Raw genomic sequence first — 17196 nt, forward strand, 5'->3', positions numbered from 1 at the left:
TTGCTGCATATTTTGTCATCAATTTTGGTTTGTTATAGCTAACGACACCAATGTATTGACTCAAAACTTGAGAGCCTGCATGGATTTTCTGGCACATTTCCATTGCATATATGCAGTATTTCATACTATTTACCAATATGAATACAAACAGAAATCAAATATCTAACTCAATTATGATTATTAAATAAAACAGATGATTAATTCTACAGTTGAACACGTTGCCATAAACTTTAAAAACAGGACTTTTTGCAATATCCAAGTCCCGCAGGCATGTATGACCAAAGTTTTACACTCATACACGAGGGGGGCTTAAGAGGTGCCTCAGGAGGTCTCTGCTCTCACCATGGTTTTAAAGGCCAGCTTCTGGTCTTTCTCCTGCAGCAGGATGAGAACATCGGTAAGGAGAAGAGCCTGGACCTCTGTGGGAGGAGGGAGCTAGCGATCAATCACAACACAGCCCCAGACCCACGCTAGGGGCGTTCTCAACACACCAGAACAGGAACTCACCCAACAAAACAAACCGCTGGGATCAAACAATGAGGGTGTTTTTTTGGAAGGAAAATAAGGGAGGTTTCGTTTTGGTATAAGCATATTTTTTTTGTATCTCAGTTTGACCTTAACAAACCGCCAGCAGAGTTTGCCGCTGCAAATGAGAGATCTGCTAAAGATTAATTCGAAATACTATTAAAAGGGATTTTTGGTTGACACAAGTAGTCAACAAGTGCAAATGGAGATGTAAGAACCAGACGGACAGGGGCGTTGTCAAAACACACGTCACCCACATACGAGAAGGGGTGCGCAGCCAATAGTACCACAGGGGTTTGTAGCAGGAAGTAACAAACACTGTGCCTCGCATTTACATAGTAGCTACCCGTTTGACAACTTTCTACATTGCATATAAAAATAAATAAATAACGTTCACCAACCCTTTGTGAGATTCAAAGAGAAAGGTGTTTTTACATCAAGTCATTGGTTGGGGTTTACTCACCCCTTAAACACCTTCTTCATTCAATCAGTCAAAAAATATAAAAAAATAAATAGAAATCTAGCGGTAGGTCACCTTTGAGTTTCCCGGAGGACTCCTTGATGGTGAAGGTGGCCTCGTTCTGCAGGGTGCGGCTGGCCTCCGTCAGGTCCTCCCGGCTGAACTGGCGTCCGTCCTTGAGCAGGCACTGGGACTTGGGCTCCAGGCGCTGGGCGATGTCCCTCAGACGGGCCGCATTCTTGAAGTCGCTCACCTGGCCGTCCACCTGGGAGATGCAGTCCCGGATCTGTGTCAGGGCGAGCGCCAGGGCAGTCTGCTCCTCGGTCTCTGATGGAGGTGGTGGGGTCGGGGACATCCAATCCGTTATTTAAACTGTCCATTTGGAAAACAACCTGCGTTTACCTAGACGTAGGGCTGCTCAAATATGGTAAACAAACGTTATCACGATTATTTTGGTCAATATTGAAATCACGACAATTCAAACGATTATTTTTGAGTTGGAAAACATGATGCATTTATTCAACATTTCTCTAAAAAACACATTGTAACTGAGAACTTCCGCCTTAAAACAATACACAAAATGTTCAAATAGAAAATGTTCAAATAGAAAGTAACACGTTTCCAGTCGTTTATACAAAAATTGTATGAATAAAATAAATACACAATATAAAGCTTCACCTCGAATATATAAGTAATTGTTTGACGCAAAAATCGAAAATGCGATAATAATTCGATTAATCGCACAGCCCTACCTAAACGCTGTAGATATTCACAATGGGAACAGTAGCCAACTAAAAAATGTCAAATATGGAACCTGAAGAGGTTCATACGTATAAAAACGTACTAACAGGCAGATCTTAGTGTTAAATATGTTAGTGAGTATCAGAGCCGAGGTAGAGGGTGGGGGAGGGAGACCAGATGTAGGATAACTTCCAGGGGTTAGCACGTCAATTGTGCATGCAAAGGCTCAAGCAATGGTTAGCAAAAGCTTGCAAAAGTCGACATTTCGTAACGGTTTGCTCACCCCTACTCTGCTGCTAGGTTCTGGTCCCCATTTCTTTTTAATCTCGTCAACGTATGCCATTGGGGCCTCACAGCACTTATTCAGTCCACTATCATTTAGTCTGGAGGTTTCAGTGTAACCCAGTCCTGGACATGATTAAAGGTGACATATTATACCTCCAGGTGTGAGTGTAAATAGCCCTTACAAGCCGTTCTGAAAATCGGCCTCTTCTGACATCACAAGTGGCTGAGTCCACCTAGATGTGTGCTGGATAGATCAGTCTACCAGCCTACCCAGTGGACTGTAGCAAAATGCTCATCTATTTAGCACACATCTAGGTTGACACGCCCACTTGTAATGTCAGAAGAGCTGATTTTCAGAACGGCTTGTCACGGCTAATCACACTCACACCTGGTGGTATGAGGTCACCTTTAAGACCAGCCTGTTTGAGGGAGCCAGCAGGTGTAGGTCTGGAGAGACGAGCATGGCCTTACCCTCAGTGTTCTGTATGATGCGTTCCACCAACACGGGGTATTTGGTTATGCGTTGGGTAACCAGCAGGAAGCACTCGGGAATGCCAAGCCGTCGCACTATTGACAGTTGGCCTACTTTCTGAAACGAGACGTTAAATTCACTTGAGTCACATCCTAAAATTGCCCTTCGATTGCCCTTTTTTTCTTCGTACTTTAAAGTATTTTTCCACAATGTTAATGTAATGGACACTCTGTAATAACAGGTTGGACCACTAGCTAATTTTTTTAATTTCTCAGTCATTTCCTGCTAGATTTTAGCATTGTTTCACTAATAAATGTATGTGTGCGTATGTATACCTATCTGCCTTTGTATACTTTTTTTGAGAGTATGAAATGAATCCCTTGAAACAAGGAACTGACTGGAATGGATATTTTCCAGCAATACAGCAATACATGGTTGCTGTTCCCCTGAGATGGATATCTGGCAGTTACCCTTATTCAGAAAACAAAGGGCATGCAAAACTAGCCCTGCAGCTATTGTTACAGACAACATGAAACTGCATTATGATTGTATCCTGCTTCCTTGAAGCACAAAAAAATAAATCAACACTGCTCTACTTTGGATACTATTCAAAAGATTATTTCATATCATTTAAAGACATCAGTTTTCATATCTTTAAAGAATCATCTGATTGCCTGCAGATGGCAGTATCTCTGTCGTTATCTGCATCTCTACCGAAACCAGTTCTTGGTGTGTACATGCCCTTACCCTCATATGGGCCTGAAACTTCTTGTTGCTCTGCAGCAGGTCCTTGTAGAAGGTGACCGCGTCCCTATGATAATAGCAGAAGGCTCCGTAGAAGTTTTTCATTCTCTCGCCCAGCTCGCCTGAAAACTGCATGAAAGAAGACACACCAAAAACAACAATGCTCTAAAAATGTGAAATTACCATTACACAGCACGTAGGGAGGTGTCCACTACACACCCACTCAACATCTCATAGTCTGCTAATGACCTCAGGGTTCTAGGGGCGTGGCCCGAATCCCTGCCTTGTGAACTTCCTCAAAGTCTGACACCCGTCAGTAGGCCCTGTCGTCAGGCTGGGAGAGGCCTGGCTTGGCCATGGTGTATTGTTGTTACTGGTAGCCAGAAGGTAAAATACACTCTAATCATTAAATCAGCATAAAGGAACAGAAGGAAATTTATAGCTGAAAATTGCATTCGATTGCAATGGATTTCCTTGAACATCAAGCGCTATACTTCACGCAGATCTTTAGATCCCTTGATAACATAATTATCAGTTATGTTAATTGTTAATTGTTATGTTAATTGTCTTGAAAGGCGCCTCTAAATTAAATGTATTATTATTATTATTATAATAAGGGAAATGCTTTCTCCTAAAAAATAATTACACCTTGCGTTTGTAACAACTGAGACCACATGATATACTTGACTAATTAATTATAACAGTGTTTGTGAAATCCCCAATCCAGGAAACTAGGTCAGATAAACAGGTGCTGAACTGTTTTCACCAAGAATGTGAGGCCAGTGACATCGTATCATTCCTGGATGATGAGCTCACTGAGTTACACACTTGCCCTAACCCTTTAGAGGGGGCGTATCATTTAGCACGCTAATAGGCCTTTCACACCTAGACCGAAAGTCAGACATTCTCTTGATAATCCCCGTTTGGGGCTGTATCTGTGAACAATAATGTCAGAATTTGCTCCTCCGGAGTTTAACCTACCAGGCCCCAAGAGCAAAGTCTAGAGAAGCTGAGAGCTGGAGTACTCATCACGAGCCTGTTGCTGACTTGATGATGACCTTTCGGTAGAGTGTAGCTGTCTCATACCTTTGTCTTCCTGTCTGTATTTTGCATTCAAACTACTTCTGCTTTCCACTCTTCTGTTGATATCTTCTCTTGCGGATACGTGTAACTATATGCAGCATTGTATATCCCCGCATAGAGAGTCACGTCCCGCCTCCTACCTAGACACCACCCCTCGCCTAAAGTATACAGGGTATTTCCGATAGGTGTGAAGTGATAAAAACCAACGGTTAAAATACATTTGTGAGAGTTGACCGTTGTGACCGAGTCCAGAGGGTAAGCTAACCGTGTGAAAGAGCTAATGTCCTGCCACAGCATATAACCCCCCCCCCCCCCCCTCTTCCTATATGTGGCACCGCGCCCCTACAGCGCGTGTACCTGGGCGGTGAGTATGTCAGCCAGCTGCCTGATCTGGTAGTTGTGGGGGCTGCCCTCCACCATGCTCTCCAGCCGCCGCTGCTTCAGGCCCTGGAGGAGGGCGGCGTGGAGCCCCAGCAGGCCGTCCAGCCCGTAGAAGAGGCGCTTCAGGCGGGCCTCGTCCACCGGCGCAGACTCAATCAGCTCGTTCCTGTACACGCACAGCAGGATCTTCAGGGTGCGCACGTGGTGGGACTCCGTCTGGATCAACTCTGGGGGGGGGGGGGGGGGGGGTAATGAGCCACTTTGCACTTTTTTCCTCAAGACTAACCTTTGATCTATTGGTCTGTAACGATAAACATCAAGTGTGATCGACCCTGGATCGTCAACCTAATATGGCAGTATTGCTAATCTTTGATAACTTTGTGCATAGAGACGAGGGGTACAGTGAAGGACCGTCTTTGGGTCCACAGCTCGTCTCCCGCCAGTTCACAAAGCAGACGGCGGTCAATAAAACAAATCTGCTAAACTCTTTCCATGGCCGTGTCAATCAAGGGGCTGTCTCTGTGTGCTGAAGCAGTGCACGGTATTTTCAGAGTGGCCGCTGCCTACCGTAGATGACGTCCTGCCTCTTGATGGACTCTTTGCTCATGGGCTTGAGGTAGTCCTGGTCCACCTCGAGGCTCCAGGAATCGCCCTCTAGGTCCTGGGCATCGGCCTCTAGCTCTCCCTGCAGCGATGCATATTTGCTCTCTGTTGGAGACACAGGCACGTTGACACACAACTCCCGATGTGGTGCTAGTGGGATCACAACGAGACAACACCTTTCAACTGTCAACACAGCCAACTGAAGGTCACTCGAGTAACACAAGCCCAATTCATGGCATGTTTTATGTGAGGGATTTCCTGTGCAGAATACATTTCTACGTAAACATCTTGGGTACACACCGGATTTAACTGTCACATCATCTGTACAAAGCTCTGGGCACAAGGCCAGTCAAAGTCAAAGTGTTAATAAAACTGCCCAGAGCTCGCCCTTTGACCACACAAAGGGCCCGCGTGTTGCGTCGGACAGCGGCACGGGGAGCCTTTCAACAGGCCTTCATCCCAAATCCTTATTATTACCATTACGGAGGAAAACACACTGTCACACACACACACACACACACACACACACACACACACACACACACACACACACACACACACACACACACACACACACACACACACACACACACACACACACACACACACACACACACACACACACACACACACAGAGAGAGAGATACAGCGAGAGAGATGGAAAGAGAGAGCGGCTGACCTTCTATGTTGCTGGGCTCCGTCGAGGAGGAGGCCAGGGACAGGGTGTCCTCATGGAGGAACCTGGACCTCAGGGAATCCAACTCGTCCATGAGCCCCTGTCTGGACCTGTGGAGGGGACAGGGTGGGGCACGGTGGTGGTGAGTGGGGCTGGCGGTGAGGGGTCTTGCGAGATGAACAATCAAGAGCTCCATGGGAAGTCGGTTCAAGTAACATTGCACTTATGTACCACACACTCAGTCTTTAAGGTGCCCTTAAATGACACACGCTTCAGCGTGAGCCCTCTACAGTGCATAAGGGACAAACACAAGCCCAGCTTAATAGGAATGAGAATGAAAGTCGCACAATATCACACGTTTAATTATCTCCACCCACGGGTGTTGTTTTTGTGCATTTCTGTGTTAAATGAGTGAATATTTTTATTTTTCATATAAAATAAACAAGTAAAGTATGATTCCCTCCCACCTTGGACAATCAGCACACACACACAAACACACACACGAAGATGCTATACACACACACACACACACACACATTATTTTGATGATCAGTTTCCTCGTCATTATATATAGAGCTCACTCGCGTCACTCTCAACCCAGTACCTCCCCCTCCCTCAGTGCATATCTCAGGACCTTTATTTATTATTTTTTCCTCTGACACACACACACACACACACACACACCTGAGGCTTGTGAGGGGCTTGGAGGGTGTCGCAGGGGGAACACTGGGACTCTCGGGGGTGACGGTCATTCCAGGACTGACTGGTTAGCCAAGCTGGAGGCCAAGCGGAGCCGAGGGAGAATCTCTGTCCCCAGATCTGAGAGGAGAAGAGGGAGGAAAGAGAGAGAGGTTCATTCTCTGTGTTATGAATACCTCTCATTGCCCTCCCATGAAACAAATGACCAACGAATGATTGGATCGTTGACCTTCAACCTTAAAGTCACATGTTCTAGGGAACGGTGAAGACAGTAGTGAGTAAGTCCAGGGGGCGTGACAGCACACATTTGGGACATTTGGCAAGCAGACAAAATAATGTGGTGAGAATTTAGAAAGACGTAGTCATTAGAGCTTTGCCAGTCATTGTATTTTGGAATGAAAATGGCCTTAGCTTAAGTGCTCCTATATGTTGTTCAATCAAAATGAAATTAGCTATGCGTTGACACATCATCGTTGCTAATTTAACTACTGAGATGTGTAATTAAGACTCCAGCTCTACTCATTTTGAAAGAACATAGGTGAAGCACCAAATAGACTGAGCATTACAGTTAATGGGAAAATACCAGAGACAGTTAAGAGCTATACTGAGACTTGGCAGTTGGGATTTTACACTTGGTATAAAGTCAGAGAATGAGTAGTATAGACCCGGCCACACAGGAAATATCTGTTGAAGATCCCATTACAGGGAAAGGCGTATATGAGGGACAAAAGGTAATTTAGTCATTAGAAAATGCAAAAGCAAGCCTAAGTGAGTGTCATCACAAAGTAAATGTTAGTATAATCCCTTAAAAACAAACTGACATTACCCTGGTAATACATTTAGGAGAAGACAGACTAAGAAACCCCAGGTCTAGTCAACTGATATCATTGGAAGATGTTGATTTGTGGTCACTGTATGCAAATGTCTAGTTCTACATCTTGCTGCAGGTCAGGTCAGCTGTGCATACATAGCTTGCATGTCAACAGCCTCTTATATACTCAAATGAGACAGGGAGAAACAGCACAGCTCTTTGGAATGTAAAAAAACTAAAAGATTGACTACTTGATTTAATGATGATTGTGTATGAATTATGCCTATGATGTTCATTCACTCCTCCTCCTCTAATTGTATATCCAATCCAATGTTTAAAGGGATTCTTCAGGTCAAGAGTTGAACGTGACCATGTTTTCTTTTTAGAATCATCAAGAGTCAGACTTGAACAAGTACTTTTTCTTAGAATCATCTTGAACATCGTTTTGTAGAGATGAGGTCAAACCCCAGCCTCTGTGTGTGCATTTACATAATATGTTATACGAGTTTCTATCTGCGTACATGTCACCTTTTTGCCATTTCATCATTGTGTTAGCAGAGCCTTGGGAAGCAGTTATTGCAGTTGTTCCCAATCGTAGGGGCGGGACCACATTATGAGTCACCTGATATGCATAATGCCTCATGATTGGCAGCCAAATTAGGGACTCAATGCCAATCACCCAGTGTGGAGCAATGTCGACTCTTCACCAGAAAATGTATATCACAGGCCGATGCTAATGTGGTTGGACAGGTGTGTGGAAGCAGATGCACAAAATGGGTTGGTGTTGCGATCATTTTAGAGCCATAAAAATGGGATAGGGCAGTCTGTACTTAATTAGACATTTTTAACAAGACATGGGTTAACATTAATAAGGGTTATACAGAAACTGCACTTTATACAGTACTCTAATAAACATTTCATGTTAATACTTGTTGACAAAGGCTTAGGAAAAAGTATCAATTTTAATAATTGGTTTCACATAAGGATGGCTGACAAACAATGAAGCGTTTGGACAAGGAATTATTCTGGAGGAGAGATATCACTAGTTACGCCTAGAGTACACACATTACTGTTTGGTCTGGACGAGCAGACACACACCCATACACGCACACACATACACCTCTGGGTCACCTTTAAGCCACACACGAGACCTCTTGAAGAACAAGCAAGACAACAGCCATGACACATATACTGGCTGTTGACTGATGCATCTCAAAAAAACGTCTTAACTTTTTCTATGATTGTTGGTCTTTTGGCACTGCCCCAACGATGAAATTCTAAATGACATCATGACATTGAAATTTTGCTTCTTCACATTGCGAGCTCATTACCCCAGTCAGACGTACCAACATCAACAGATCAAAACTATGTCAACCCCGCATTCAATGCGTTGCTTGCAGCTAAAAGAGTTCAACCAATCACATACAGTATTTTCTCTACTCCTCCATATGTGTACACAGCCATAGGTACACAACTGAATAACACACACAGCTGGCTAGCGTGTTTGAAGAATGTAAATTAAGCCCTGAGAACCAAACCAATCCCCCTAGCCTATATTTTGTCCCACGCTAATCATGGTTCCTTTGGGCCGAACACTATGGGATGAAAGCATATGGTCTTTGACAAGCCAGTTTAGACCTAGTGAGTAGAGACTTTTCAAATTCGGGCGTGTCACACCTGGCCTACCAGTTTTTAACAGTCCACACTGTTGGCAGCTGAAAGGGGTGTGAACTGTGTGGCCGCCTTGTACCTGATGGTAAACCATTGGCCGGCCACTCTGCTCTGAGAGTCAGACCAACCAACCGGGCACGAGCTTCTGTGACCAATTGACCATTCTTGCAACCAAAAAATGGTCAAGGTGTGAACTGTAGCTCAGGGGGTAGAGCGGGCTGGCTGGTAACCGCAAGTTCGTTCCCCGGCTCCTCCTAGCGTGTCAAGTTGTCCCTGAGCAAGGCACCTAATCCTAGCTGATCCAGATGAGCTGGCTGTCGCCTTGCGTGGTTGACTCCGCCGTCGGTGTGTGAATGTGTGCATGAATGGATGAATTTCAGGCAATATTGAAAGTGCTTTGCATAAAAGTGCTTTATAAATGCAGTCCATTTACCAAGAAGAATTTTGTGGGCATATATATTTAGGTTTCACATGGGTCCCACTCAGACACAGATCACTGCCACCTTAAACCGGGGGGGGGGGGGGGGGGAGATTAACATCTCGATCAAGTGCCCTTTTGTATGCCTGCCCTTCTTTACAGTAACTGTTTAGTAACTGTATAACAGTTGGCCGTCATTGTCCTTACAATCACTTACGAAGACAACGACTCAGGATGTGGTCTTCTATTCAATTCCATGACATCCACATTCTGGGCACAATACCTGTTATTATTAAAAACCTTTACGATACCGGTAACCCACCTCAGGATCAGATATCCTATTTTTTCATAAGGTTTGTAAGGTACTAGCTACAGGTAGACCTGAACAGCTTGTCTTAGAGATGAGCCACACCTCAACTGATCCACCCTACCTGCATAGGTCTGAGAGAGAGAGAGAGAGAGAGAGAGAGAGAGGAGAGAGAGAGAGAGAGAGAGAGAGAATTTTCCATTCTCTATATGCGAAGCAAGACAAGACCAGCAAGTCTGCCAAGTATCCCACAGAGAAGGGAAAGACAAGAGGAAAAATAATATGACAAGAATCAAACCAACCGTGGCTGAGAATGAGTTTTATTTTTGTTGCTGTGTTCAGAAAGTGGAGAGATGTGCTGGTTGGTCAATCACCGGGAAAATGGCCATTATGTTGACAACATAATCGACTAGCCAACCACCTCTCCCTCTATCCAAGTTATAAACAGACCTTGTTATGGGTCAAATTCAAAAAGGGGCTTCAGGGGATCGTTTTCTGTTCGTCAATATAAATATTCTGTTGTGGAAGGCTGATAACTTTTCTCCACACACGCTGCTTACATATTACCCTGCCTTGACACACACGCACAGGTTACTAATTAACTAAACATAGGAAAATACGTTATTGCCTATGTGTGTGTGTGTGTGGAATTGTATCAGCATGTTTGTCTGTGTGTAAGTGAATGTCTGTTTATGTTTCTGTGTCTGTTGGTGAGTGTCTGTTTCTGTGACTGTGTCTGTTAGTGAGTGTCCATTTCTGTGACTGTGTCTGTTAGTGAGAGTCTGTGTCGTTTAGTGAGTGTCTGTTTGCGAGCGTCTGTTTCTGTGTTTGTGAGTGAGTGTCGGTGAGTGAGTGAGTGTCTGTGAGTGTCGGTGAGTGAGTGAGTGTCTGTGAGTGTCGGTGAGTGAGAGAGTGTCTGTGTGAGTGTGTGTGAGAGAAGGTGGGGCTGTTCATTGTGGTCTTTTTAATGACCGTTCTGCCTCGGGCCCTTTCTTCCGCAGTCCGCACGCACGCACGCAAACAAAGAGTGGTTGACCGGATAACACAAGTGGCCTGGTGTGTGTGTTGACTGCTCAGTGTGAATGAATACAATAGCAATATGTGGCGTTAACTAGGTAATCAACGAAAGTAATAGTCATCTAACTGGAGATGGACAACGAAAAAGCTATGGCAAAATCAATAGAATGAAAGTTAGTCTGCCTCGTGTCTTCTTGCCCAACTGCTTGTAAAGTGACATTACCTGTCATAGGTATTTAGTACTTTTCATTTACATGTTGGGGAAATATGGGGAATATCAATGATTAGGGTGAGCACTGACCTGGATTCTTAACAGCTGACACAAACCACAAGTGTCAAATGAAATGATCAATACAAAAATACATGGCGGGATCGTAATCATTACTATAATTAAACGTCTTTTTTAATGGGTAATTACATTGCATGTGTACGTCTACCACCATTGTAATGTTAAATTAATTACGTAACTGTCAGTGTCCCAAGGCAAAGTCCGAAAAATTGAAGTGGAAAAGATCTTTAAGAGCCATCTTTAAAAGGTTCAATTCAAAGTTACAACATTAGTTTATTTGGTAAACGCAAAGCTCACTGAGTGGCGGCTGCTATTGTGCGACTATCGATTCAAAAGCGCATCCAAAAATGTTTCCTTACCCGTCATTAAATGCTGCAGTGCGGGCCGAACATGCATTGAATCCTCCTTGTAATTTAATCTTTGGCTAATACCATTGAGAGGCAAGGCAATATCCCAGACAGTAATATCAAACTTATAAAAGTACCTTCAAGAAGTCATGCGTCTGGAGGAACAAGTGCGAAATAACAAGCGAGCAGGTAACCCAGCTCTTTGGAGGAGCCCTCCTTCCCTCACAACGCAATGCATTGTGGGAGTAGTAGTTTGCATGGCGTTGGATCGCTAGCCTACTACTTTGGCCAATCTCAATTCTCATTTTTAAACCTACCTACCCCTCGGTGTAACGCGGCCCACGACAATATCATTATATTATATTATATTATATTATATTATATTATATTATATTATATTATATTATATTATATTAAATTACATTATATTATATTATATTATATAGATTTGTATCTTGTATGCGCTTCTCATCTCATCTCATCTCTGAGATGAGATGAGATGAGATGCGCTTGTGGGCCATATGTACAAAACTGTACAAAAATATTCCCACGTAGACTCAAACTTGCCTGTAGGCGTCAGTATTTTACCATATACAAACATTAACAGCATTTTAGTCTCAATGCATTTAAACTACTTATTTCATATTATATGAAATAACGCGAAGAGACCATTCAATCTAGATTATATATTATAAGGTGACTAATACAAGAAGCGCTCAACTATTGTATTCTTCTTAGGTTTTATTCTTTCTTTCTTTCTTTCTTTCTTTCTTTCTTTCTTTCTTTCTTTCTTTCTTTCTTTCTTTCTTTCTTTCTTTCTTTCTTTCTTTCTTTCTTTCTTTCTTATTCTATACACACTACTCCTTCCACAAATGTTCACCTAGAGGCTCCATTCCAATTTTAAAATGTTCAGATAAGCTTGGAATCGCGTGCTTCTATTCAGATTTTTTTAAAATATTTTCAACTTATTAAGATATTCTACATTTAAAATATATATTTTTACAATTGAAGTCCTCCGACACTTCAACTACTTCAGAATTAGTAAAAAAAATTCGTTATCATTTATATTTATCCGCATTTCCTAGTTAATAAATCGAATCTTTATGAAAATAAACAATATTTAACTCAATATGTAAAACTGCATTATAGCTTGCGAGCATGTGAGCATGAGACAAATCAAAAAGCATGGGCAGCATCTATTCAATCATGCTGTTGAAAAGGCAATTTTCTGTGTTTAAAACATCTGCTAACACCTTTTCTAGTTTCGTGGTTGCATACTTAAATTCATTGCTTTAAACACTAGATGGCGCCTGTTGTCTTTTTTTATGCTAAACTTTGCAAGAAAGAAAAGTCAAGTACATCACTATGAGTGCTCAAATTCTCCCAAGCAGCAACAAATGTATACAACAGTGACTATGAAACGACCAACACGTTTTGTCCCGAATTATCTATTGGTTCTTAAGTATTATCTATTGATTAAGGGATTTGGAGTTTATATTTGAGCTATGATAATGGTGCCCTCCAAGCAGCAAGCACACACATAAAAGCCAAATGGACTTCTGGCCCTGTAGGCCGACATTTATGTGTATGTGTTGCTACATTTCATGGTTGGTTTATTGGTATTTGAATTGTTTTTATCTGAATAACTTCAAATCCCTCTGCGGTAGTCATATTATAGAATGATTATCTGCTACGTTTATTCTAACACTTGGGACACATTCCTAGTTCAGAGCAAGTCTTTTTTCCTCACCAGCTCTGGAAATGCATTATCAACATTCGTTGAGCTGTTTTCTATTACCACAATAGCTCTCAGCAACACGGTGTCATCTATTTGGAGCGATAAATGATATAATACTTTATGATCAAGATAGAAAGATCTGTTTGAGTAGTATACTGATGTTACGAGGAGAATATATAACATATCCACCACAGTGGTTTCCTATCACTGATGGCATCCATCAAATCAATCCGATAATGTCTTGACTATCCTTACCAGGTCTTCCTTGCTGAATCACACTGACCAGATTGTGGTTACATTATTAATGTCGGCAATGGTCTCATTTTTGTTCAAGTAGGAAAACTTAATCTTACTTCAGCGCATAATTGTACAGTATTTTCTTATGAGGCATGAAGCACAAACACCTTTGAAGGAAAAGACATGAATGAAGACATGAACTCATATGAATATTAAAGTGATGTCAACTAAATGTATGTAGATAGTCTTGACTCTAACAGACAACAAGTATATTTAAATACCTGAATGTGTCCCATCTCATCAGCAGTGAGTTTGGAAATACATCTGAATCCAAAAGAAAGCTAACACACTGGATAATCCTCTGAGAATAAAAGCTTGTAAACACATGGACTTGTTTTGATGTTTTTTGGACATCTGTTTGACTTTGATAGAGAGGATTTCCCCCTGACTCGTTGCTTTACATTTCTCATAGGAAATGATTGTGGTTCCAATCCTTTATTTCCCCCCAACACCCCTAGGGAAAATGAGAATACGTATGGGTAGTTCCAGGGGCGTAGCCACACGGGGGCCAGGGAGGGGAACCCCTCTGGCCCCCCGAGTCAGAAAAAAAAATCCTGAACCGAAATGGTCTAAAGAAAGCTGAAATATATGCACTATTAGTTTGATCTAACTTTGACTTATTATCTTATTCAAAGTGTTATGCTTTGACATTATGAATAAATATTGCACTCAAGCACACCCCCCGTTGACAATCAAGTGTCACCCCAAATATAAGACTGGCCCGAGCTGGCCACCAGCGTAATAACGTCCTGGCTACGCCCCTGGGTAGTGCAGCCATATCAAACATACTGTTCAGTAAAACGAACGGATCAAAATGGTGTGTCAGGCATTAAATCAACTTCTAATTTACTGACAAAATCCCAGTTTTAAATATCGCTGTGGATTTAAAGTCAGATCTGTCTGGTTGCAACCCGGTAGATAACAATTCGATTATGGCACCTTTTCAAGATGGGCTACGGTGGTACTGATGTAGCGGGAGGTCCACTTCAGAGAAACACATCTGGCTCAATCAGATCTTCCTGGAAACCTAGCAGGCTAGCTCACCTGTTATTGAAGAGCTCTTGGGCCTGTGGTTTTTCGTGAGCCACAGCCCTAAAACATGTCTGAACATCATTCCTCTGTAGATATACAAGAGTTCATGCCAGGCCACTGGTGGACTGGTGTTGAGGTGATCCATTTTCTTAATAAATTCATAACACTTTATTATCAGGGATTTAATTGATATTTACTCTACATCGTTTAAAGAGCTTACACCCCTTGCAAGCGCTCTGTTCAGCTGAATGAGTAGTCAAAAAAAACATTCTTTAGAAAGCGATTAGCAAAGCTTTCCAACATGTGTGAGCATGGCATTGCCCACTCCACACTGTCAACCATTAGAGACGTGTCAGAAGAAAATACGTTGTTCAGGAGCCTTTTTCATGAATGCATCCGGCTGCTTTATTTACAGCAGAATTGTATTTGATTTGATATTAGGGGCCGACATCCATAACACGAAATGTCAACTTGGCTGCTCCTGTGCACTGTATAGCAAAAAAAAGACAAGAAAAAACTAAAAAATAAAAAAATAGTGCTGTTGGTTGATCAAGAGTCCAAATGATAATTAGTATGATTTTCTGGATTAGAAAAAACAAACAAACAAATAATAAGACTAATAAGTAAAAGGTTTCCTACAACAGCAAATACCTCAAGAACAACATAACATCTATGTACAAAAAAAACATCAATATATTTATATATATTTATATCTTTCTAGACCCATTAAAATATACCAAAGAAGCAGCTATTGGTCAAAATGTTTTTTTGAACAGTTTAAATATCCTTCAGCTGTGAATGTCCAAAAAAAAAAAAGAACGATGTAAATAAATAAAAAAGTACAACCCACAAAATGAATACGTTTATCCTGTGTGCCATTGTGGAATACTGCAGATTGTGAGGAAAGTCAGTTTTTTTCAACCAGTTTCTCTGCTGGATCAGTTTGTTCACCGCCAACCGTTTGACCGAGTTCTTGTTATTTCTGTTTAAGTTTGTCGTTTGTGCGACCACTCGAGTACAGGGGCCGGAACGGAATCCGTGTTTTGTTTTGCAGCGGGGTCACCGACACAACCGAAGGGCACTTCTTTATTCACCCCCTCCCCGACTGAGCCGCCGAGGGGAGAACCGACGGGAATGGGAAAAAGGGGGACTGTAGGGTTTAGCAGCCTTCTTGTCTGTCAAAAATAAAAATAAAAACCATAAAAAAAAGTTTCACAGTTGAAGCTATCATCCGCCCCTGTCTAGCACAAAAAAAATTGGCAATATATTTATACATATATATATTTATATAAAACTACAATCATGAACGAACGAGAGAGAGAGAGAGAGAGAGAGAGAGAGAGAGAGAGAGAGAGAGAGAGAGAGAGAGAGAGAGAGAGAGAGAGAGAGAGAGAGAGAGAGAGAGAGAGAGAGAGAGAGAGAGAGAGAGAGAGAGAGAGAGAGAGAGAGAGAGAGAGAGAGAGAGAGAGAGAGAGAGAGAGAGAGAGAGAGAGAGAGAGAGAGAGAGAGAGAGAGAGAGAGAGAGAGAGAGAGAGAGAGAGAGAGATCCGTTATTTTCTTTTTTTCCAAATACAAAACACGAAAGTGTCATTTGGCGTCCTTGTAGCGGACATACTGTAGTGTGTGTGCGATCAGGTCGGAGGAGAGTGGAGTTCGTGGCATCCGAGGAAAAAAATAAAAATAAAGGTCCTGAGATATGCACTGAGGGAGGGGGAGGTACTGGGCTGAGAGTGATGCGAGTGAGCTCTATATAAAATGACGAGGAAACGGAACAACACAAAAAATATATATATAATCTATCTGTAGCATCTACGTGTGTGTGTGTGTGTGTGTGTGTGTGTGTGTGTGTGTGTGTGTGTGTGTGCGTCCGTGTGTCTCTCTCGTGTGTCTCGAGGAGTCTTTCCGGGCTGTGTTAGGACGGCGTGGAGCGCGGCAGTATTCGTCCGTTGGTCTTGCCCCCGTTCATGTGTGTGTAGGGCACGTGGTGCTCCTCGTAGCTGCCCCGCAGCCCCACCGACGAGCCCTCGTCCCGCTCCGAGCCGCCGCCCCCCCGCTGGGAGTAGGAGGAGGGGTCCAGGGGGATGCTCTCCATGTTCTCCATGTCCAGGTCAAAGTCCTCGCTGTCGGGCGGCTTGTTGTCCTGGCTGTAGAAGAAGGACAGCTCCTGGAAGCTGGGGTGCAGGTCCTCGCGCAGCATCTCGATGATCTCCTGGAAGGCCGGCCGCATCTTGGGGTTGTACTGCCAGCACATCTGCATCAGGTTGTGACTGCGCGGCACGGGGGTTCACGGCGGGAAGGGGGTCGACGATGACGAGGGGAAAAAGAGAGAAGGAACAAAAATGTGATGAGAAGCGAGGCCCGACGACAGTTGTCACGGTGTTCGTATATTCATGGGTTTGATGAAAAGATGAACCGCGAGGGTCTTTCCTCTTTACCTTGTAGAACTGAGAGCCTACTCTGTAGTGTGGTATAGTTCTCTTCATGCCACAGTAATATTTGCGCGTGACATGTGTGAGGCAGTTATAGACAACGTAACACGTTTGTCACTAGTGGTGCAACGGTTCACGGTTTCCCGTGATCCGTACGGATCAAACATCACG

At 43.0% G+C, this 17196-nt stretch overlaps 2 protein-coding genes across 3 annotated transcripts in view; both read right to left on the reverse strand.

Annotated features, from left to right (window-relative positions):
- arhgef18a (rho/rac guanine nucleotide exchange factor (GEF) 18a) overlaps nucleotides 1–11770 on the reverse strand; it is a 20183-nt gene extending 8413 nt beyond the window's left edge. The window contains exons 1-9 of one of the 2 annotated variants that reach the window (XM_060058540.1): nucleotides 11542–11770; nucleotides 6655–6789; nucleotides 5974–6074; nucleotides 5259–5399; nucleotides 4668–4918; nucleotides 3231–3356; nucleotides 2483–2600; nucleotides 1061–1312; nucleotides 343–419 (exon numbers count right to left, since the gene is read on the reverse strand). In XM_060058540.1, coding sequence (XP_059914523.1) covers nucleotides 343–419; nucleotides 1061–1312; nucleotides 2483–2600; nucleotides 3231–3356; nucleotides 4668–4918; nucleotides 5259–5399; nucleotides 5974–6074; nucleotides 6655–6722 — 1134 coding nt within the window. In that variant the 5' untranslated portion in view covers nucleotides 6723–6789; nucleotides 11542–11770. Of the gene's footprint in view, nucleotides 1–342; nucleotides 420–1060; nucleotides 1313–2482; nucleotides 2601–3230; nucleotides 3357–4667; nucleotides 4919–5258; nucleotides 5400–5973; nucleotides 6081–6654; nucleotides 6790–11541 lie in introns of both variants that reach the window. The other variant, XM_060058539.1, reaches the window with a different exon arrangement.
- Nucleotides 11771–14763: 2993 nt separating this feature from the next.
- Nucleotides 14764–17196, reverse strand: part of insra (insulin receptor a) — a 51230-nt gene continuing 48797 nt past the window's right edge. The window contains exon 21 of the mRNA XM_060058547.1: nucleotides 14764–16863. Within this exon, the coding sequence (XP_059914530.1) occupies nucleotides 16509–16863 (355 nt within the window). The 3' untranslated portion in view covers nucleotides 14764–16508. The remainder of the gene's footprint in view (nucleotides 16864–17196) is intronic.

This window comes from Gadus macrocephalus, chromosome 8 (genome assembly GCF_031168955.1).
Source record: "Gadus macrocephalus chromosome 8, ASM3116895v1".
NCBI classification, from domain to species: Eukaryota; Metazoa; Chordata; class Actinopteri; order Gadiformes; family Gadidae; genus Gadus; species Gadus macrocephalus.